The 22,834-nt window shown below is 43.0% G+C and overlaps 3 protein-coding genes across 14 annotated transcripts in view; 1 reads left to right on the forward strand and 2 right to left on the reverse strand.

Annotated features, from left to right (window-relative positions):
* Positions 1 to 8,360, forward strand: part of myo1ea (myosin IEa) — a 52,240-nt gene extending 43,880 nt beyond the window's left edge. The window contains exons 20-29 of one of the 2 annotated variants that reach the window (XM_010880538.4): positions 1,307 to 1,421; positions 1,511 to 1,680; positions 1,786 to 1,931; positions 3,353 to 3,499; positions 3,706 to 3,863; positions 3,983 to 4,072; positions 4,178 to 4,382; positions 4,697 to 4,732; positions 6,195 to 6,364; positions 6,520 to 8,360. In XM_010880538.4, coding sequence (XP_010878840.1) covers positions 1,307 to 1,421; positions 1,511 to 1,680; positions 1,786 to 1,931; positions 3,353 to 3,499; positions 3,706 to 3,863; positions 3,983 to 4,072; positions 4,178 to 4,382; positions 4,697 to 4,732; positions 6,195 to 6,364; positions 6,520 to 6,596 — 1,314 coding nt within the window. In that variant the 3' untranslated portion in view covers positions 6,597 to 8,360. The remainder of the gene's footprint in view (positions 1 to 1,306; positions 1,422 to 1,510; positions 1,681 to 1,785; positions 1,932 to 3,352; positions 3,500 to 3,705; positions 3,864 to 3,982; positions 4,073 to 4,177; positions 4,383 to 4,696; positions 4,733 to 6,194; positions 6,365 to 6,519) is intronic. The other variant, XM_010880545.4, reaches the window with a different exon arrangement.
* A 507-nt stretch (positions 8,361 to 8,867) lies between these two features.
* ccnb2 (cyclin B2) lies at positions 8,868 to 11,437 on the reverse strand. The gene is made up of 8 exons (XM_010880529.4): positions 11,269 to 11,437; positions 10,833 to 10,949; positions 10,492 to 10,752; positions 10,254 to 10,412; positions 9,926 to 10,162; positions 9,679 to 9,819; positions 9,238 to 9,348; positions 8,868 to 9,129 (listed from the first exon to the last, which is right to left on the reverse strand). The coding sequence occupies exons 1-8, from the start codon at positions 11,293 to 11,295 to the stop codon at positions 9,013 to 9,015; spliced, it is 1,170 nt and encodes a 389-aa protein (XP_010878831.1). The 5' UTR covers positions 11,296 to 11,437; the 3' UTR covers positions 8,868 to 9,012.
* A 537-nt stretch (positions 11,438 to 11,974) lies between these two features.
* rnf111 (ring finger protein 111) overlaps positions 11,975 to 22,834 on the reverse strand; it is a 49,925-nt gene continuing 39,065 nt past the window's right edge. For 7 of the 11 annotated variants that reach the window (XM_010880485.5, XM_034297250.1, XM_010880476.5 and 4 more), the window contains 9 exons: positions 20,766 to 21,018; positions 16,359 to 16,719; positions 16,085 to 16,210; positions 15,824 to 15,941; positions 15,211 to 15,291; positions 14,926 to 15,021; positions 14,629 to 14,721; positions 14,057 to 14,160; positions 11,975 to 13,675 (listed from right to left, as the gene is read on the reverse strand). In XM_010880485.5, the coding sequence (XP_010878787.2) occupies positions 13,555 to 13,675; positions 14,057 to 14,160; positions 14,629 to 14,721; positions 14,926 to 15,021; positions 15,211 to 15,291; positions 15,824 to 15,941; positions 16,085 to 16,210; positions 16,359 to 16,719; positions 20,766 to 21,018 (1,353 nt within the window). In that variant the 3' untranslated portion in view covers positions 11,975 to 13,554. The remainder of the gene's footprint in view (positions 13,676 to 14,056; positions 14,161 to 14,628; positions 14,722 to 14,925; positions 15,022 to 15,210; positions 15,292 to 15,823; positions 15,942 to 16,084; positions 16,211 to 16,358; positions 16,720 to 20,765; positions 21,019 to 22,834) is intronic. The other 4 variants (XM_010880493.5, XM_010880503.5, XM_010880519.5 and 1 more) reach the window with 4 other exon arrangements.

The following is a 22,834-nucleotide window of genomic DNA, read 5'->3' on the forward strand; positions in this document are numbered from 1 at the left end:
CCAAGCTTCTCAAAACAAATCTCCCTCTCTGATAAGGTGCTGACACAAAGTAATAAGTTTATGGCTAAAGCACCCTTTTTCTCTTCATGCGATTACATAGTTTGAGGCCAGGCCAGAAAGTAGAATGTCTCACTCTTCAGAGAACATGTCTCACTGCTCAGGCAAGACTGTCTCACTAGATACTGATGAGTTAGACTGAGTTAAAGGTCCGGGTGGTTTTAATGATATATAGAGATAGATAAGAGGACTCTTCTGTGCACAGACTCTCTATGAAATCTGCAAGCATATGGACAACACTGTTGAAGCCATCTCCAATTTTAACCATTCTATTTTCTTCTACTTCTACAAGTTGGTACACACACTGGAAATGTGTATACTACCTCCTATGTTGTTGTAACAGATAATGTTAACAATGTTGACGATTTACTGCCCCCTGTAGGTATGGACTGTTGATCCCATGAACAATGAATTGACCGATCCCACTTGATGACATGATCCTTCCATAACTTGTAGGATGTCCAACCCGAGTTGACTAGTTCAAAATTATGCAGACCCTCAAGGTTAATGTCCATGCTAAAACTGATAAATATCTTTAGAGGACTATCATTCTCCATGGTTAAAATACCCCCAGAACTGTTTAAATGAGAGCTCCTTCAGTCTTTCATAGCCATTGTTATATCAGTCTTTCATAGCCCATCTATTGTTTTTTCCCCCACATTTTATTTCAACAATTGTAAAATCAAACTATAAATATGTAATGTGACAGATCTTGTTTGAATGTGTTTTGTTATTTAAATGTGGTAAAAGGATGTGGTATAGCCTTCCTTTCTGGTACATGCCATGGCTGCTTGAGTGACTGGGCAGAATGTTTAGTCTGGACTGGGCAGGATGTTTAGTCTGGACTGGGCAGGATGTTTAGTCTGGACTGGGCAGGATGTTTAGTCTGGACTGGGCAGGATGTTTAGTCTGGACTGGACAGGATGTTTAGTCTGGACTGGGCAGGCTGAATTGTCAGGCTGGGTGTCCAGGGGCATGACCATCAGGAATATGGACACAGAGCCTTGATAGCCCACCCATGTTCCTGTGGTCACTCAGTGTTAATGTGTGCGAACATGGGTCTAGACATCTGGAGAAAACTATCTACAATCAAGGGTCTTTGCACTGGATGTCTATCCATTGCCAATTGATTAGGTCTTATCAAAAACAGTCCACCTTGTAGTTTGGTCAGTTTGTACACTGAGGTTTGCCCTGTATTTTGCTGTAACAGGTTGTTTGGGTATTTTTGAACCTGTGTTGCTCTCTGCAGCTCTTCCTGTTGGAGGAGACGAGGGAACGGAAGTTTGACAGCCACGCCAGGGCCATCCAGAAAGCCTGGCGCAAATATGTGGCCCGCAAGAAGTATGTTCAGATGAGGGAGGAAGGTGAGTGACACTGTCTATCTCTGTCACTGAATTGAGAATGTTCAGCATGGATGAATTCTTGTCTGACTGTCCCCTGTGTCTGTCCCTAGCCTCTGACCTGCTGTTGAACAGGAAGGAAAGGAGGAGACATAGCCTCAACAGGAACTTTGTGGGGGACTACCTAGGTATGGACGACAGGCCGGAGCTACGACAGTTCCTGGCCAAGAGGGAGAAGATTGACTTTGCTGACAAAGTCACAAAATACGACCGTCGCTTTAAAGTAAGGGTCTTTAAAAGCTGGCATCTCTTTTCGTCCTCTTCTGAAGGTTTCTGATATTATCAGCTGAATATATTGTTTTTTCCTCCCCTCTTCACATCCACCCAGGGCATTAAGCGAGACCTGATTTTGACCCCGAAGTGTGTGTACCTGATTGGAAGGGAAAAGGTGAAACAGGGCCCTGAGAAAGGTCAAGTGACTGAGGTGCTGAAGAGGCGTATCGAGGTGGAAAAGATCCTGGCTGTGTCTCTCAGGTAGACCCAGATCTTGAGAGCCCCATAATGAGTGTTTAGTCTTCAGTCCTTAGATTAAAAGCACATGGGTCACACTCATGGCCTCAGATAGTACATAGCTGCACAATTAACTGTACATACAGAATCTCCTTTCTGTGAGTTATTATTACATTATCTGACTCACAATCCAATTGGTTTTACGTTTAATGTACAATGTTTTGGTGACAACAGGTTACCAATTTTAATCAAGATCCACAGGATCTCAACATGAAACAGCTGGAGAATCAAACCCCCATTACACATGCAGTTATTATTTCAACCGAAACCCAACATGTTGAGCTCAAACCATCTGCCCAAATGCAAGAAGGTACTTCAAAGGCCGAAGTCTGGATTTTAAAATCGCTCAAGTCCCCATGTTGTTCCCTTAAATGTCACACATGAGGTATTACAAACACATGGAATAGATTCAAACCTCCTCTCCAGTATCCTCTGTGTGTGTGTGTTTGTTGTTTTACTATACTTATGAGGTCCAAAAATCCCCACAAGGTCTAAAAAAGGGTTTGGTTTAGGGTGACGTTACAATTGGGGTTAGGTGTTGGGCTAAAATAGGATTTTGCATGGGAAAACCTAAGATGTGTTTTTGTAATGCATACACATTCTTTTCACATCTTGACTGATCAAAGCGATGCGAAAGGATATTGAGGGAACTTGGATTGTCAGGCCTTTCTTGCTTGTTGTTCAGTAGTTGCATATCAGAAATGGGCTTTGTTTTAGGTTGAGACATTGTAGAAGACTTTGTAGAGGTACAGACATGTGGCTTTTGAGTCTGTGTGAGTGGGGGGTTGTGGGTAATATGAACCAGGTGGTGCAGGGCGGGAAAGCAGGCATTGTAAAAAGCTTATTGGAGAGAAGTTTAGTTCATTTGGAAGAACTGTGTGAGTCACAGGAACAGGCTTGCCTCCCTCCTTAGATACCTGCTGATTTGTGTATGGCGCTAGTTATATGCAAATGTAAAAGCTTAGTGGTTCATAGAGTCATTTGGCTCGTACTAATTTGCAAGACCTCTGGACTGGTGCTGTCAATATGATTTCTCTTTAATGTTGACGTCAACAAGAACTGACAATGTGTGTTCTTCATTGACTAACATGTAAAATAAAAGTTCATTCAAAATGAAAACCTGAGACAGAGACCGGCTTGCATTTAAAACATCTGACCTGTATATGTAAGGTTGCTAGATCAAATACAAAAATAATTCACGTAGAAATATTTTGATGTAATTACACTCGCCACATCGCTAAGAGATCTGATGAAAGAACCCCATCCGACCTGAATATCAGTTAAAAGTTGAATCAAACTTCATTCATATTTTTTTTATTACAATGCATGACTTTGTCGCAGAGTTACTCCCCAGTTCCCACTGATTATCTGCCCATGTCCCACAGTACAATGCAGGATGATCTGCTGATCCTTCATGAGCAAGAGTATGACAGTCTGCTGGAGTGCACATTTAAGACCGAGTTTATAAGCCTGCTGGCCCGCAGGTTCGAGGAAAGGACCCAGAGGAAGCTGCCACTTAAGTTTGGCAACACGTATGTACTTTTAACACACTCATACCTGGTATATATGGGTGGAGCTGAAGAAGACAAAGCACTTCAGTTTGTCAGTGCTCTGGTTCTTCTTCTGTAAATCTAGGTTTTGATTTGGTATAAAACCACAACAGTTTAGTTTCTTATGCAATTTCAACTGGATGGTTTTTAGTCAGATGTGGTTGTAAGGGAGATTCCCTCTCTCTCAGATTGGAGCTGAAGCTGAAGAAGGAGAGCTGGGGCTTTCTGAGTGGAGGTGGCTCCAGACAGGTGACATTTGTCCATGGCCAGGGGGACGTGGCTGTCATGAAGCCCTCCAGTAAGATGCTGCAGGTCAGCATCGGAGCCGGCCTGCCCAAGAACACACGTGAGTATCGGAGGAATAGTGTGTACTCTCCGTCCACACTGGGATTCAACAGACGTTGAGACGTTGCATTTTCCTAGCGGTGTCTGAAACAGTTTACTGACCAAAAGTCCCATTTGCAGGTCCCTCCAAAAAGAGCTTCACTCAGAGTCGCTCCAGAATGTCCAGAACACACCAGAACACACCCACACGGGCTGCACCTGGGCCTCCAGGTAAAACACCTTCCAGGCGATGAAGGTCCTATGATCCCTGTAAACCACACAGCCGCTGAGACTGAGAATGGTCCACACTTGTTGACGATGTCCCCTTTGTCACAGTTGCCCATCAGAATGGTGGTCCGAAGAACTTGAATCACATGGCAAATCACAGGAACGCCTCACAGCATTCCAATCAGAGGCCTCCGCCATCGGGTCATGGGTCCCGCCCTTTCCTACCCAACAACATCAACCCGAGGGACAGAGACAGCAGCAAGGCTCAGCCCAATCTGGACTGTCTGAAAGTCCCTGACCAGGGCGCGGCAGGGTAAGTGCTGGCACCAATATCCCTGATTAACTTCCAACACGGAGCCATAGGGACTGATAGAGTTAATTACTTACTACACCTACACAGAATATTAGGAAATATATATTTTCCATTTACTTAGTTTCTGTAAGTAAATGGAAATACTTTTACATGGAAATACTTAGGATTAATGCATAATCATGTGTGTGTAAGGACATGTTTGTGTCAGTATGGTGCAGTGCTGCTGTTTCAGTCCGTGACACACATACATACAAACACGCACACACACACACACACAGTGTCTGCTGTAACTTGGATGATGTATTCCTTTATAGTAACGGAGACGCCCGGACAGCTTCAAATGGAGGAATGTGAGTTTGAGTGTTTACGGTGTGTTGGGTGATGGTTTAGGCCTTAGCCAAAGCACAGCTCACTAGTTAGATGTGCACATCTCTCTGACTCTGCTGTAACTAGATGTGTACAAATCTCTCTGACTCTGCTGTAACTAGATGTGTACATCTCTCTGACTCTGCTGTAACTAGATGTGTACATCTCTCTGGCTCGACTGTAGCTGGATGTGTACATCTCTCTGGCTCTGTTGTTGCTAGATGTGTACATCTCCCTGGCTCTGCTGTAACTAGATGTGTACATCTCTCTGACTCTGCTGTAACTAGATGTGTACATCTCTCTGGCTCGACTGTAGTTGGATGTGTACATCTCTCTGGCTCGACTGTAGCTGGATGTGTACATCTCTCTGGCTCTTTTGTTTCTAGATGTGTACATCTCCCTGGCTCTGCAGTAGCTGGATGTGTACATCCCTATGGCACTGATGTTGCTAGATGTGTACATCTCTCTGTCTCTGCTGTAGCTAGATGTGTACATCTCTCTGTCTCTGCTGTAGCTAGATGTGTACATCTCTCTGTCTCTGCTGTAGCTAGATGTGTACATCTCTCTGGCTCTGCGGTAACAAGATGTGTACATTTCTCCCTGGTTCTACACTAGCTAGTTGCTCAACTTCTTGCTTGTAGTCTCTCTTACAATTGATGTTGAATCAGAAGAAGGCAAAAATCTATGATCTGACTGGAGGAAAGTACCGAAAACAATTAAAGCCCAGTAATGTATTTGTTTGTTAGTCAGTTTGCTCAATAATTATACATATAAAAGCCTTGCTATGTAATCTATTTTTAAATAATAATGGTAGATGCTCTGCTTGCAAATTACTGGGCTCTTAACTTTTTTGGTCAGTTAACAAAGAAACCCTGAGCTGGGTATTCTTGTCAATGGTCTAGAGAGATCCTGGATATGTATCTTGGAGAAGCAAGACAATGCTTTTTCATTGGTGATGAGTTTGCTGTGATTGTTTGCTTATTGATTGACTTCATGGAGGGTTGTATGTGTTTTTTTATTTTATTTCTAGCCTTCAGGTCATTTTACCGTATTTACAGTAACCTTTCCAGTGTTTTCCACTCTGTGGTTCAGTTATACTAAGACAAATATATGCAATGGCTCGCCATCTTGTGGTAGAACTATGCACATCCTATTTTATTTAGTCAGGGGTCTTGGATAGAAGTTTTGGAAACATTAATCCAATAATAACTACCACACAAATTCACATGGTGCGTAATTGTATCCCTAAATATTGATATAGCTGTAGTAATCTAACTCCACATCCTTTGCTGAAGCCACACAATCACCAGAAGCTTTCCTAATGGCTGACTGACTGTAGCTGGCCAGTAGAATGTGCCAGAACTAATGAAGTGTAGGACGTTTTCTTTTCTTTGATGATGACTAAGGCTCACTCCTATTGTCTTGCTCTCTCTCTTTGTTCCTCAGTGTCCAACGCCAGTCGGTCAGTAGACCACCCCCTGGAGGGGGGCGACCCAAACCTGCACCAAAACCCAAGCCCCAGGTACCCCAGTGCAAAGCCCTGTATGCCTATGATGCTCAAGACACAGATGAGCTCAGTTTCAATGCAGATGATGTCATCGACATCATCAAGGAAGGTAAGGAGGCAGAAATGACACCCTCAGATACTAGGATAATGACTAGAGTTTTGTTTGGTGTGGGGTGCATAAACATGCACATTGCTCTATATTCTTGAAAATCTAACACCCTTTGTTGTCCCACAGCAAGCTAAGTATTATTCTTTCTTGATCAGATGCTTCTGGCTGGTGGACAGGGAGGTTACGGGCAAAGCAGGGCCTGTTCCCTAACAACTACGTCAGCAAGATCTAGGAGACGCCTGAAGAACACCTGTGAAGTACCAAGAGAGAAGCACACGCCTCTACTGACTTTAAATGGAGACAGAGCTACCAAACAAAAACAAAGGGATTGTGTGAGTTTCTCGACTCCTGCATTGAGGCCTTCTTCTGGATTCATCTTCCTGTTTCTCTGGACAGACGAGTGTCAGGCTTACAAACAAGTTCTATTTTTATGGGGATCTGAGGACAATACTTTCTCCAGGGGAATATTGCTACACGATCCTTGTGAGCACTGAACAAAACTATTTATTGTATTTATATAGCTTTCTACATTCCCCTCCATCTTTTTCACCTTGATATGGTTTTATGGTTATCTTTTGGACGGGTAGAGATAAGTATGCATGATGTGGGACCAGACTGTAATTTAATTTTTCTCATTTTGGAAATGAAAGGGTTTTAACCAAGAGTTCTGGGTGGTTGCCAAGAAGTCACTCTCTGTGTTTTAGATTAAGTTTTAAATAGCCTGTGTAGTGTTGTTCAGTATATTTTTAGTGGGAATTTGTGCTGCTAAAAATTTATTCAGATAGTATTGCCTACAATCAATATTTTGACACATACCAAAAAAACATTAACATGAAATGGATATTTAATGGTTCGTTGCACTGCGATGTTATCTACTTCAATGGATATTACTAGAAAAACCAACCAATTGCCCATGTTTATTGGTCCACAGAACAATTAATAAGTGTGACTTTCAATACCCCACCTTTCCCAGAGATATCGCCAGAACTGTAGGCCACACCATGTACTGTACTCTGAGTGTATTGTCTATGATTTGAAAGCACTTTATCAGTAGCTACAGGTACTAACTTGGACACAGACTGGTCAATCCCGCCACAGCCAGTAATCCTCAAATGTAATGAAGGGTGGATTGCCAAAATAATGAGCCTAATTTCTGGAGAGAATCATTTGTTTACACAGAATTATAATACAGGCATTTTAGATCTATGTATGTACATTTGACATTATGGAATTAGGTCTGGGATAGATTTAAACCTGCCATAACAATGCTGTCTTTATATACAATATTAGTCCAGTGCCCATGTCTAATTCTGGAAAGTGAAAGCATACTTTGAAGAGGGTCACCATGGTAGTTGAAGTCTGTGTTCATTTTATAATTGGAATAAGATCTACATATTACTGCACTGCGGGTTTGGTTGAATTAAGCCGTCTACTGTTTGTTGCAAATTCATGTTATTTTCCTCTCTAGGATTCGATTCTTACGACTCTGCTTTTGATATTTCAGGTGTTTTCAATATGATGCACATTTCCAGTGTCAGATTTTGACTTAATATGCCATTTCTAATCACTTAGAAGCTGAAATTCAGACTTGCCTTATGCATGTGCATAAGTCTTTGCAAGTTGATTGTGGTTCCCTCCCATGCTCTGTACACATAATACAACCAAACACAGGACAAGAAATGAGACAGCCCACTCAGACACTGCCATTACTTTGCTTACATGGGCATCTCTGGCCTGCTTACTGCCCTGTTAGGGGAAGAGCTGCCCATCTCAAGCCACAACTCCATCACTGAAACATAGATATTCCCCAACTGATAGCTGGTTGTAATTGTTACCCATGGTGAGTCAGAACACACAGGAATGACAATTAAATGTAACCATGTATGCACAGACAGGGTCTCTATCAGGTCAAGTATAGAAGCACATTGATGTATTTAATGGTGCTATGAAGGATTTGTTTTCTTGCTGATCTCCAGTAAATATCTTCCATTACTCATGCCTTTGCATTTTTCCCCATTCACTCAAGAAATTTGAGATGGCTTGGTTAGTGGCACATGGTAGGAAACGTCCTTATGCCACAGCAAAATGGCAGTTAAGTCTAAAAGCATGTACATGCATTTTGTATGCACTTCCCAATGCATTGCCTTTCATCAATTCTATACTTTATTGTACTCACAGCGCAACTGCAGGAAATTGTTAGGAAGTACTTAAACCCATAACCTGGTCCCAAGATTTGTCTTGCCAACTTGACCAGCTGCAGTTATGCGAGTCTCAAACAATCAAGACTTAGAAACAAAAATCAGAGCAAGTTTTACTGAAAGTGTTTAAAAAGACTGGATAAGAGGCAAACCTGTTTCAGTGAGGCACTTCCCCATAAAATACAGAAAACCCAGGTAGTGGCCTTGGGGTTCTAATGACTGTCAGCAACAAGCCCAGATAACAGAAAATTTACAAAGCCATGTCCAAGAGTAAACATATTCAAATTAAGAAACACTGTAAAGGCCAAATTTAAAATAGTTAAAGAACAAGTTTATTCATAAAAACCAATATTTACATGATAAAAGCAGGCCAAAAAGGCCACCAACAAGATTGTTCATGACAAATAAAGTGCAGCGGATTAAGACAGGCCATATACACGTGGTGTAACTTCAGATTTTACGGTCCGGGAGAAGAGCGGCAGCCATTTCCTCCACAATGGCAGACTTCAGCTGAGACAGGAGGCTACTCCTCATTAGTCGGCTGCTAGCATACTTGTTCTTGACAGCCTGGAACACAGTTACCCAGTATGGTTATAATTGACATTTAGTTAATTTACAGCAGTGGCACAAGATTAAAGACGACTGCAGCCATGTTAAACTAAGTGGACCGTTTACCTGAAGTTTTGTTCGCCCCTCGTTGACAGAAACCACGTTTTTAGCAATGTGTTGCATAATGGGCTTCAGGTGGTTCTCATCATAGGTGGAGTAATGCTGCTGGGCTGGAGTCTGCAAAGGGGGTGGAAATGAGGACAGTCTGTTGCAAGCTCTACATCTGTTCATAAACAGGTCAGCACGTGATAAAATGGTCCCCAACACTGAAAAGCTCTATTGGCCAAGAGAAATATATCTAGATTTCTAAACCGCAGTAGAAACTTCAGCTGAATCATTGGGTTCACATGTGATATTGACATTTGTCAAACATGGCAATAGCATTAAGTTGAAAGCAGATCAGCTCCTCTTGGCACAGACTCAACAAATAGAACCATCTAATAAAACTACATTTCCACTAAAAAAAAAAAACACAAAAGTCTCAATAACCAAGAAACAGCACTTTACCCATTTGAGACCATCAAGCAGCAGCTGGGAGAGGCACAAGGCAGCAGCAGCCACCTCAGACGGGTTGTAGTGCACCATATCATAGTCAAGGAGAGTCAGTTCCATGAGGTACTTTGCTAGTGTGTGCTTCTCAACGTCCGCCTAGAAGACAAACACGGCTAGTTGCAGTTAATGCTCAGTGGTGATTCAAAATACACCCATTTGGTCAACAGATGTTCAAAGACATGAATGTTATTGATCAACCCACATTGCCAGCCTTGGACGCCCTCCTGAGGAAGTGTAGGGGTAAAGGACGTCCAAGCTCGAAGTTCAGACTCTTCAGAATCAGCTGTTCCATCTCCCGAATCTGGGCTTTGGTGAACGCATTGTCTGTGATGTAAACAAAGTCGCCAACCTCGGGGGAATACATCTCTTCATACTTGGATGCCACCAACATTGCAGTCACGCCAACAAGCTGGAGCTTCTTGCGGCTGACAGGTTGCACCTAGATGGTAGGTTTAATGAACATTAGACAAGCCATTACACAGACTGAAACACATTTAGTCAAGCACTACTTCATTTGGTCTGCGCTTCACCTGAAGAAAGCGATCCAGGATGGCCACAGTCAGATAGAGAGTTTCCTGTAGTAGCTGGAACCTGGAGTGCACTTGAATAAGCCAGTCAATTAAGAGACCACGCATACGTTCATTGATCTCATAGCCCTCCATGTACTTGGGCCGAATAGTGTGCTGGGCCTATTGAGAAAAGGACAACATTACAAGCTTGACATTGAGCAAGACAGCGCGTAGGCAGCCTAGAAGTATTACAACATACCTCAAGGGTATGCAGATATCCATAGATGTCTTTTATATATTCAGAGCATAGTTGTGGCATGTCTGAATCCCCTTCATCAATGTCTTCAATAGCAAGTAGTGTGTCGGAGAACGCCTGGCACAATTCCTCTTCTTTCATTGACACGTTGGCCACCTCCTGAGGCAGAGGTAGTTGAGGAACTGGCGCACGTTTATGTTGAATAGCTGCTGGCTGGACGTTTTGATTACAGTGTTTGTTGGAAGCCTTGGCAGGAACAGTCTTCTGCAGTGGGTGAAGAGCAGGTTTGAGAGATTTGGATAATTACGTGACAAAGATAAACAATGCCAAACAAGACAACATACCTTGGACGGAACCGCTTTGGTGGCATTGGGAAAGTTGGATAGCTCTCCAAGTGCAGCTCTTCTCGTTCCAGCTAGGTTGACTTTTCCCAACGGGGCTGGGTTTTCTGCGTTTCCTAGCTGAAAGAACCGCATTGTTATTGAACTAACCAACTACGTGAGAAAACACTAGTTAGTTAACAGTCAGGGGTTAGACATGCATGTTTAACGCAATAGCGGGGATCGAGTCAGGCAAATAAATTCACTTATAAAAGTAGAAACAATTTTAATAGAATGAACCGAAATCCACAACGTTAACTTGCTAGCGTTTGTTGTTTAACAACTAGTTAGCGTAGCAAACTAGCGAAACAAAGACAGGCCTTTGAGCGAGTAACATGATAAATACAACTAACTAAGCTAACTTGAGGTCCTAAACTTGCGAAGTGTATCAAAAACTCACCATAGCACGAACTTCCAATGATGACATCTTTAAAATATGTTGGAAACCAGTCACAGTAGACAGCTATGTGCAGAAAAACAATCGTTTAAAATCTGTCTTGGACTACCAGTCAGTAACTTCTCAAGGCCTAAATAAACATAAACAAAATAATGCGTGTGTGTGCTTCTCGGTCAGTCGTTCAAATACTGCTCTGTTGATTCTCATTGGATACCACTTCATAGAATGCACCTATTTCATTGGTTGGTAAAGTGGCGGCGCCAATTACGTCTAACGTCACCCGAATCCCAATCTTACGTTCTAACACCACATTCGGACTTCCGCCCCGCATCTGCCGGGTCAGCTTAGGACCTATTTTGATATTGCGAATTTCACACGAAGTTACAAAAAAGCTGAATAAAATACATGATTTAGGGTTCGTTGAACTACTCTAGTCTTACGAAAACCCGAATGTACTGAAAAATATACTTTTTGCCAGTATTCTTGCTATAGGCTCCTTGATACATTACGAAATACTTAATAATTAATATTATATTATAATAATTAATTCGTCCTATAGCATATTATAACGTTTATGTAACTGGTATGACACAAACATTCGATTGGGTTAGCTAGTAGTTATTTTTTTTATTCTGCTAACACATGCAGCGTTGTGGAATATCGACAAACATGAATGTGAATAGTAAGGGGACACAAAAGTGACACAGGAAAGAGTTATCTAACTTTATTAATATTATTTTAAAACTAATATAAATCCCATGGAATATCATCCTGGTGCCATTAAGTCTATGAATGCATGGATACCTGCCATAAGTACTGCATTCCAACACTCCATTCGAAATTATTACAGTTTCTTTTTTTTCTGTCCAAAATTCTGCAATCAGAGTGGAAATACATGGCCTCAACGCACTGTCAACTTCACAGCACTCCCGTTTTTTCTCTCCTGTGCAAGTATATGCAAGTTAGCTAGTCGAGAATAATATTAGTGTTATCTTTTCCATGGCAGCAAGAAAAGGGATGGCTGCAGAACATTGAGAGAATAATCAGCTACTTTATTATTCTGAGCTGAGTGCTGTGTATTTCCCTCTGAAAAAAGAAACAGGGATAAATGACAAGCAAGGATAAACCAAGGCTGTTCCTAGCTTCCAAACAACAGATATCCGCAGGATGTAGGCTCATGTGAAACTAGTTGCATCTGTGGGCCTGAGATCCCCATATAGAACCCAGTTTACCATCTGTGGCCTGAGATCCCCATATAGAACCCAGTTTATCATCTGTAGGCCTGAGATCCCCATATAGAACCCAGTTTACCATCTGTGGGCCTGAGATCCCCATATAGAACCCAGTTTACCATCTGTGGGCCTGAGATCCCCATATAGAACCCAGTTTGTGGCCTGTCTTGGTTGGGAAATCTAAACAGAGACTGTACCCTCAGCAGATTATTCCAGTGAAAAAGAACAGTCGAGACAGATGTGACATTCATTTTCTTTTTCTCTAAAATACATTAGATGCATGAATGGTGTTTAATCAAAACAATGTGGTGCTTGGTCAAATCAATGTGGTGCTTGGTCAAATCAATTTGGTGCAGGGGAGTGTAAAATGGCAGACAAGCATGTGCATTTTCTGGTAGTTGAGGTGAAGTTTGAGTTTATTCCCACTCAAAATACTGGGTGAACACGAATACAGCAGCTGATCTGTTTAACATGATATTTTCCTAATTAAGGAATGTTGTGATCTCCTTAAAAAAACATCTTTCACTAGCAAACCACATTGTCTAAAACTAATCAATACAATGATTGGTAAAATGAGTCCTGCAATGTCTTTTTTTTTTTTTTAAATGGAGGTTGACATTCTATTCCAGTAAAGCAAGGCATTAGGTATACAGAAATGCTTCTTTACTAGAGCAGCTCATGTTATCCTCACCTGCAAGTTGTTAGGCCATGAGAAGACCACAATATATGTGCAAAGAAATGCATTGCGAGGAACCATGCAAAAAAAAAGAAAATGACACTTGAGGAAACGATCAAAAGCTACATAAAAGCTTTATAAATACAATAACATCTGAAATCCTTAATGGAGATGTAAATTCTAGCAGTATTGTACTGTGATAGCTGGCACTCTAGGCTCAATGCTTTTTTTGTCTGGTGTTTTTTTTTAATTTATTTTTTTATCATACTGGATCTGCGCAGGTAATTCATGCCATCTTTGGTTGACTGCGGTACTGAAGAAAAAGTAAAACATTAAACAATGAAAGAAAATTCCAACAAAAGGATTGTTAGAAAAACAGCATCAACTTTCAACGGCAGACAACTGCGCCTCGATGTCCACTCTGCAGATGGGGCACTTCTTATTGGTGAGGAGCCACTGATCCACACACAGCTGATGGAAGAGGTGCATACAAGGTAGACGTCTGAGGAAGAAACAACATAATATGAGACACAGGTTTTGAATTCCATCTTCATACTGAAATGAGGGCACAAAAATTTGGAAGGCACAATACTTTGAATGCATTCAGCTCCATTTCATCTGTTGCCAGATTAAAAATGGAACATGTAATTCACATATTACACCAAGAGAGGGCAGAAACTCTGAAACCCACTTCATCACAAGTGCACATGCGTATGTTGAGCTTCAGCAAAGTCCTCTGACACCAGTCATTTTCAGGCACTCAGGGGATTGGCTTTACTGCTGATTATTATGCTTTTGGGTTTTGAGAAAATCTCTAGGGCATATCAACAGACAATGTGAGTTATTTCTCACACAGGAACAGCTCTGCATTTTAGGCGTGTACCTGACGTCCTCCCCTTCCTCCAGTATTGACAGACAGATGGTGCATTTCTCCTCTGTGTCTTCATCCGCCCCCTCATCTTCATCTTGCTTACCATGGAGCTTTCTCTGTTTATGGAGACATTGGAAAACATTATAGATACACAGCACCAAACACAGGGTCCACAAAGACAACTCTTATTTAATGACTTATTACATACTTTGAAGGGTGAGACAATTTTATAGACTTTATGATCAGACGTGTATAAATGTATTCAAGTCAAACACGGTGTTAACATTACAGATAGAGACCGTGTCAATATACAATCCTTTATGACTTATAGATGGCTTACTGTATACAGTACAAGTGTTGAGTTGACCACACACATTTCCCTATAAGGACTGAAGGAATTGTCATTCTGTCCCAGCAACACAAACATGTCATCTCTATGGATCAAGGCAATATGGATGTAATTATACCTTTAAAAATCAAACGTTTCTACTGCCGAATCCCCTTGCCCCCAACACTACTACCACTAACAACTATAAATGAGCAGAGACATGTTTCCAAATTCAATTTGTTCATTTTGTTCTCACCGAGGCTGAGGTTGCGTGCATATTTTTTCCAATAGTTGCCCATGCTTCAGGGGTTAACTGTTGGTCAATGTCTCTCTCAGTCTCCAACACCTTCTGTATTGGGCGGCAGGGCATTAGGTTACTGATTTAAATACATTTGGAAAACTAGATGGAATCTTCCCCTAAAATGTTTTCTAAGGCTACAACTTTGGTTGAAAGGGACACTTTCTAGTTTCTACAAACAGCATGAAAAGAGGGAACGTAAACACACAAACACACACAACACACAAACACAGAGTTTTATACGAGTTCTTTCACCTTTTTGTACTTGTGTGGGTAAGTGCACCTCTCTATAGTTCCCTGAGAGGCCCCTCGGTTCACGGTCCCCAATCTCTCCTCTAAATGCAGCAGATCCTGAGAGGGTAGAACAACAGACAGACTAAACTCATTTCCACAGCCTAAAATGATCTTCCCCACAGCCTAAAATGATCTTCCCCACAGCCTAAAATGATCTTCCCCACAGCCTAAAATGATCTTCCCCACAACCTAAAATGAGCAGGAAACACCCTAGGCCCTAGTCATTCTTATTACTAATGAAGCTACCTCATAAGTTCGTCCAAATCCAGTCATTCTGGATGAGATGTAGCGAATGTGCGGGTAGGTCACTTCAGACATGCCAGTGTGCTGTGAGAGAATGCAGAACAGATCCATGAACATACAGTCACTTCACTGGAGTACAGGCCTTAGTTTCTGTGGACTACAGTTTAAAAAGCACACACGGCCACAGCTTCATCAAACAGGTTTGCCTGGCTTCTTACTAATAAGTGGCACAGATTAGGTATCACAGTTCCATTTAGATGCAGACTGTGTATAGATGTACAATCATGCACTAATGGAATGATCATCTTAAATTATATTACAAGAACACAACATGATAGGATGCACACACGCAGCTCTGTAAAGTGAAAACATTTCATTTTGAGTTTTCACTGGCCAATTAAGAGGAAAGGGGCTGCTGGTTATGTTGAATATGTACTTGAAATGCCTGATGGGCCACCATTAATTGCTAACAAATTATTTACATGGCCCAACAAAGCATCCTTGAAATAACTGAGGTTATAAATAAAGGGCTAAAATGACTGATCTATTTCACACTCCAAATAAAAGCCTCTACATTTCTGCCATGCCTGGCTGTGTTAGTGCCTGGGGGCCTCACCATGAAGGGGATGGGGAAGTGGTGCAGCCTAGGTGGTGGGTGGTAGTGGGGCAGGTGAGGGTGTAGATGTCCAGAAGTATACGGAGCCACGGTCACTCCAGCCTCGATACCCAGTTCCCTACAGAAGACAACCAGACCAACACGGTCACCATCAACACACAGGGCCATACAGCTGGAGAGCATAACACTCACAGCGTCAGAAAGTCCCGCCCCCCTGCACACACAAGGCACTGGCCGAGAGGCCCGTAAAACGGTACCGACCATGCAGTCCTCTGCTCAGGCTGCCGTGGGTGGGACGACATGGTCTGGGGCACGTGGATGTGGTGCCCATGGCCGTAGTTGGGGTGCATTCTGTGAGGGTGTGGAGGGGGGCGCTCGTGTGCTCGTCTGCGGGGAGAGAAGGACAGGGTTAGCGGCAAACCTAGAGGGAAAACACAAAGCTTCCGGCCGCCTAATCGGGGGGAAAACAGGGCGCCAATATCCCCCTGCTTGCAGGTCCCGCCAGGGGGGGCCAGTCAGGACGGGGGCCACTCACGTAGGGTGTTGCATCATCCTGCGTCTCTGGACCTCCATCCGCTGCAGCATCTCATGCTGGTGCAGTCTCTGCACCGAGGTCCCCAGCGCGGGCATGTGGTGCTGCAGGGCCTGATGGTCTGCCGGCAGGTGCTGGGGCAGAGGGGCATTGGATCCTGAGAGGTGGTGGGCGGGCAGAGGTGCCGGCGGGGGCACGGCGTGGCCGGAGGGGTGGGAAGGCAGTGGTGTGTGGAAGGGATGAACCGGGTGAGGGATGACGTAGTCGCCCTGCGGAGGGGGCTGGGGAGTGAGAGGAGGGTTGCCGTGGGAGTGGGGGCAGGAGTTAGAGGGCTGATGGTGCAGGGAGCGTGCCAGGGGTCCATCTGGGGGGGAAGGAAGAGAGAGGGCGTTTTAACTGCTGCGTAGAACCAAAACAATCACAATGTTACATACTTTTGGTATATTCTGTATATTTGGACATAAAACTTCCCCTTGAAGGGGAATATCTACAACTTGTCTCCTCCAAAGACAGCATCTATGGAGATGTTAGAAAAGGTACAATGTAAAACTCACAACAGAAATGTATTACATAAAGTATATACTGTAGCCATGTACCACAATCGGTTGGGGTTCCCTAATGTTGTGCTTTTTTTATGATGGCCTTTCTATGATGATGGCCTGTCCATACACTATGTAAGACATGGCCAATAGACCCAATGAACTGTACTAACATGGCTATGACATTGCCAACAAATGGGATCAGGGATTTCTACTAGAGGAGCAGTTTCACATATCTTTATACAACACCATATTTGATGCTGATGTCATTTGGTTAGCTGACAAAAAATGTAATAACTTTGCTGGCTAATTACCTCTTTCTGTTAATCAAATACAGTCAACTCTAGAAGTATTGGCAACCGCCATGAAATTAAGCAAAAGTGAATGCAAAAAAAAACAAAACAAAAAAGGGATTAATAATAATAATTCCTATTTTGGGCTCAAACTATGGTGTACACGTTAAGTTCAACACAATCATTTCTCAAACACAAAATGTATTAATGAGCAGCATAATTGTCTGAAAAATAGGTTTCAAAATGACTGGCACACCTACAATCAATATTTTGGGAAGCCTCCCCTAGAGTGTATAACAGCACTGAGCCTCTTTCGGTAAAGACTGACAAGGTTGGTGCATACTTTTTGAGGCATCTTGCACCTCTACTCCAAGCAGCACATCCCAAATAGTCTTAGGTTTGCACTTGTGGGCTGCCGTGTTCCATTCAGCCAGTACGTTTTCAATTGGCTTCCAGTCCATAGACTGAGGCCATAGTAAAACATTAATTTAGTGATCACGCAAACTGTTGATTTTGATGTATGTTTGACGCAATTGTCTTGTTGAATGATCCATCCATGGCCAAGTCTCAATCTCCTGGCAGAGGCAATTTGTGGAATTCATTATGCCATCGATCTTAACAAAAGCCACTTGACCATTAGTAGCAAAACAGCCCCAAAGCATCAATTATACACCACCATATTTTATTGTATCAGGTCATTTTCCTTGTATGCAGCACCCATTTATTGCCAAAAATTCCATCTGTGTGTACGGCTAAGAATGAAAATGTTCCTCCATCGTACCACGACACACATTACCAATTTTAGTTCCAATTATCCTTGGCAAAGTTCAGGCGCTGCAACTTCTGGTTTGGGCTCAGTAAGTGCTTGTTGACATGCAGGTGGCGTCAAATACTTGATTTTGAAGTTTGATTACCACATGATTCCACAAGACTGTGCAGTTCTGAATCATTGGATTCTTCTTTGCCTCCGTCACCATCTTTTTCACCGTGCGTGGGAGCAACATGCCTCCTCGTTTTGATTATTGACCTGACTGTATTTAGTGGTATTTTCAACTGTTAATTTTTTATATAACCTGATCTATGTCAGTCAACATCCATCTCCTTTCAGCCGAAAGCTCTTTGGTTTAACCCATGGTGATGGATGACTAAGGTAGTCAATAAATAAATCGTACTACTCATAATGTTGTGTGAAATATTGTGTTGAAATTAAAATATACAGTGGGGCAAAAAAGTATTTAGTCAGCCACCAATTGTGAAAGTTCTCCCACTTAAAAAGAAGAGAGAGGCCTGTAATTTTCATTGTCTGCACACTTCAATGATGAGAGACAAAATGAGGAAAAAAAATCCAGAAAATCACATTGTAGGATGTTTTATGAATTTATTGGTAAATTCCTCTGTAAAATAAGTATTTGGTCACCTACAAACAGGCTGAATTTCTGGCTCGCACAGACCTGTAACAACTTCTTTAAGAGGCTCCTCTGTCCTCCACTCGTTACCTGTATTAATGGCACCTGTTTGAACTTCTTATCAGTATAAAAGACACCTGTCCACAACCTCAAACAGTCATACTCCAAACTCCACTATGGCCAAGACCAAACAGCTGTCAAAGGACACCAGAAACAAAATTGTACACCTGCACCAGGCTGGGAAGACTGAATCTGCAATAGGTAAGCAGCTTGGTGTGAAGAAATCAACTGTGGGAACAATTATAAAAAAAATGGAAGACATACAAGACCACTGATAATCTCCCTCGATCCGGGGCTCCTTGCAAGATCTCACCCCATGGGGGTCAAAATGATCTCAAGTAAGCAAAAATCCCAGAACCACACGGGGGAACCTAGTGAATGACCAGCAGAGAGCTGGGACCAAAGTAACAAAGGCTACCATCAGTAACACACTACGCCGCCAGGGACTCAAATCCTGCAGTGCCAGATGTGTCCCCCTGCTTAGGCCATGTCCAGGCCCGTCTGAGGTTAGACGGGCCTGGACATGGAATACCATACCTACTGTGAAGCATGGGGGTGGAAACATCATGCTTTGGGGCTGTTCTGCAAAGGGACCAGGACGACTGATCCGTGTAAAGGAAAGAATGGCGCCATGTATTGTGAGATTTTGAGTGAAAACCTCCTTCCATCAGCAAGGGCATTGAAGATGGAACGTGGCTGGGTCTTTCAGCACAATTGGTGGCTGACTAAATACTTTTTTGCCCCACTGTATGGCTGGGTAGGAAAAGGCAAATCAGGCGATGATTAAGCCTTCTATGAAAAATATTGTGAATTGACAATTACTTTGAAATTACACACCTGAATTGAGCTGCCTGTGTAAATGCAGCCTTTGTTAGGTGGGTTGGGACAGAAGCGACATTGAGAGTTTCAGACGGCTCATTTACTGATCCCTTGTTCATTTTTAGCTCATCTCACTCGGTCGAATACTTTCTAGTTATTATTCTTGTTGACCAACACAACTAACGGGGGAGTTAGTCTACTTGTTCATGGCTGTTTGAAGTTTGATCAGGTTTGACTGGTTTGCTCCCAACTGTTAGAGGACCCAGTATTTAAAAACATTCAGATATGTTTGGTGGCTTTTCGATTGCTTCCGAAGATCTAAAGTCGCACTGTAAACACAGTTGAGTTCAAAGTCAATCATAAAGTGCATGGGTCAAATGGCTTATTTGCTTATAAACCTACAGTGGCTCTGATTGGCTATCGCATTCCAGTTTGTTTTATGGTCCAGGCTAAAATTAGACTGCCAAGTTTTTATTTACAGCTTTTCCATTCTTCAGTATGTTGTTAGAGATTTTACAAATACTTTTCTCTGTCATTCCCAAACATTCTACGAAAGTATGAATACTTAAATTAGCATGCTCTCCATGCTTGCAAAACAGAACACGTAAAAACCGGCATTATTCCTGGGATATACATTAACATATTTAATACATGTTTCTACACAGCTATCAGTTCCACAAAGTACCCTACCAAATGAGGACACCTGATGGTGATCAGTAATGACTATTCTCTGAAACTGGAGGTGTGGTTCTGGCTGGTTTGTGTGCCGACCAGATATCCCACGAGTTCCCAGACAGACACACCCACCTACCTCTCTCCGTCAGTCTGTCACTCCTTTCCACTCACAGATGGATGAGGGCAGGAGCAGGGCTGACTAATATGACTGAGTATAGGTAACCAGGCAGGTGCTCCAACCAGCTCCAATTATCACTCTAAATATGTCCCCACCAGGGAGCCCAGACACTCTCCCCCCTTCTACATAGAGCTATTCTGAGGAAAATCAGCAATTAACAGGCCCTGTTTGGTAGTGCATCCGCAGCACTTAGCACAATAAACATCAGGTGTTTCTCCTAATTACTATTAACACGGGGTTTGAAGCGTGCCGTTCTATGCATAATTTTATCGCTTCAAGCACTGATACACAGTTATACAGCCTAAAGGATCTTGTGTACAAGACAGTGGTATGCAGGTTCTGCAAGGAAATAATATAGTTACTCCTGCAGCATCAAAAAATAAAATACATGACAAAAAACAAACCACATAAATTAACAAAATAAAATAATAACTACTCACAGGAGGGGTGCATGTAGTGCCTGCAGGTGGACAGCTGTGGCTGGGGCTGTGGCTGGGCCACCATGGCTGAGCTGAACGAATCCACCACTGGGCTGGGCTGGCTGGGCCCTGGCCCCATTGAATTCTGGGGGTTGTAGGCAGGGGGCCGGGACATGGAGCCGGGGCAGCATGGATCAAAGGCTGAAGTGCCATGTAAACCACCAGCCCCACTACTCCGCACACCACTGCTGCTCAGGTCCACCGGCAGTGTCTGCTGGGAAAGGAGAGATAGAGGAGGGTTAGAGATCCAGGAGAGTTAGAGAGGAGAGATAGAGGAGGGTTAGAGATCCAGGAGAGTTAGAGAGGAGAGATAGAGGAGGGTAAGAGATCTAGGAGGGTTAGAGAGGAGAGATCTAGGAGGGTTAGAGAGGAGAGATCTAGGAGGGTTAGAGAGGAGAGATCTAGGAGGGTTAGAGAGGAGAGATCTAGGAGGGTTAGAGAGGAGAGATCTAGGAGGGTTAGAGAGGAGAGATCTAGGAGGGTTAGAGAGGAGAGATCTAGGAGGGTTAGAGAGGAGAGATCTAGGAGGGTTAGAGAGGAGAGATCTAGGAGGGTTAGAGAGGAGAGATCTAGGAGGGTTAGAGAGGAGAGATCTAGGAGGGTTAGAGAGGAGAGATCTAGGAGGGTTAGAGAGGAGAGATCTAGGAGGGTTAGAGAGGAGAGATCTAGGAGGGTTAGAGAGGAGAGATCTAGGAGGGTTAGAGAGGAGAGATCGAGGAGGGTTAGAGAGGAGAGATCGAGGAGGGTTAGAGAGGAGAGATCGAGGAGGGTTAGAGAGGAGAGATCGAGGAGGGTTAGAGAGGAGAGATAGAGGAGGGTTAGAGAGGAGAGATCTAGGAGGGTTAGAGAGGAGAGATCTAGGAGGGTTAGAGAGGAGAGATCTAGGAGGGTTAGAGAGGAGAGATAGAGGAGGGTTAGAGAGGAGAGATAGAGGAGGGTTAGAGAGGAGAGATAGAGGAGGGTTAGAGAGGAGAGATAGAGGAGGGTTAGAGAGGAGAGATAGAGGAGAGTTAGAGATCTAGGAGGGTTAGAGAGGAGAGATAGAGGAGGGTTAGAGATCTAGGAGGGTTAGAGAGGAGAGATAGAGGAGGGTTAGAGATCTAGGAGGGTTAGAGAGGAGAGATAGAGGAGGGTTAGAGATCTAGGAGGGTTAGAGAGGAGAGATAGAGGAGGGTTAGAGATCTAGGAGGGTTAGAGAGGAGAGATAGAGGAGGGTTAGAGAAAACAAAGTTACAGGGCTGTTGGGAACTGAGTAGAGCCAGACAATGATTTTATTGACTTTGATTACTATAGTGATGGAGTTATGTAACTAAGAGTAAACACTTAGACAACAGGGCTATTTAGTCCAGCTGGAACAAAACGCAACTTTTTTTATAACAGCACAGAAGTCCTGGCTCATTAAATATTTTCATGTCTCAGACTTTGATACATAAAACATGATTCTTTCACCTTATTCAGCCAATATGCCTCAATTCCCTGAGCCTTAGCTAGGAACAGTCTTTACACATATGCCTAACACACGCCTTGCCTGAAATGAAATGACATGACGTAAACAACTTTCTACTTTTCATGGTAGGGACCTGAAGAGCCAGTGTTGAATTCTTGCCCATGACTTGAATTAATTATGTAGGAATCCTAGAGCATCCAGACAGAGAGACAGTGTCCATAGAGGGAGCCCCTAACCTGACCTGCAGATACGGCGCTCTCAGCCCTGTTCCAACTCCACTCATTATGCGTTAAATACACACCACCCCCCTTTGATGGGGAAAAATAAAACGCAGCAGCTCCCAACAATTAGTAGAATTTGAATTATTCAGTCGTGAATTTGACTTCAACGGAGGCTACCAGAAACTTCATCGGAAAGTCGTTATTTGTATGTACACGTTCAAAATGTTGTTCTGCCCTGTTATATCCTTTTCAGTCCAAATGAATGTAGCTGGATGGGTCCATGGCTCGGGCAGATGTCAGTGCCTCCATTTGTGAAGATACACAAAGTCGGATGTATCTTCAGTCAAAGACATATTAGAATG

The sequence above is a fragment of the Esox lucius genome, chromosome 2, assembly GCF_011004845.1.
Source record: "Esox lucius isolate fEsoLuc1 chromosome 2, fEsoLuc1.pri, whole genome shotgun sequence".
NCBI lineage: Eukaryota > Metazoa > Chordata > Actinopteri > Esociformes > Esocidae > Esox > Esox lucius.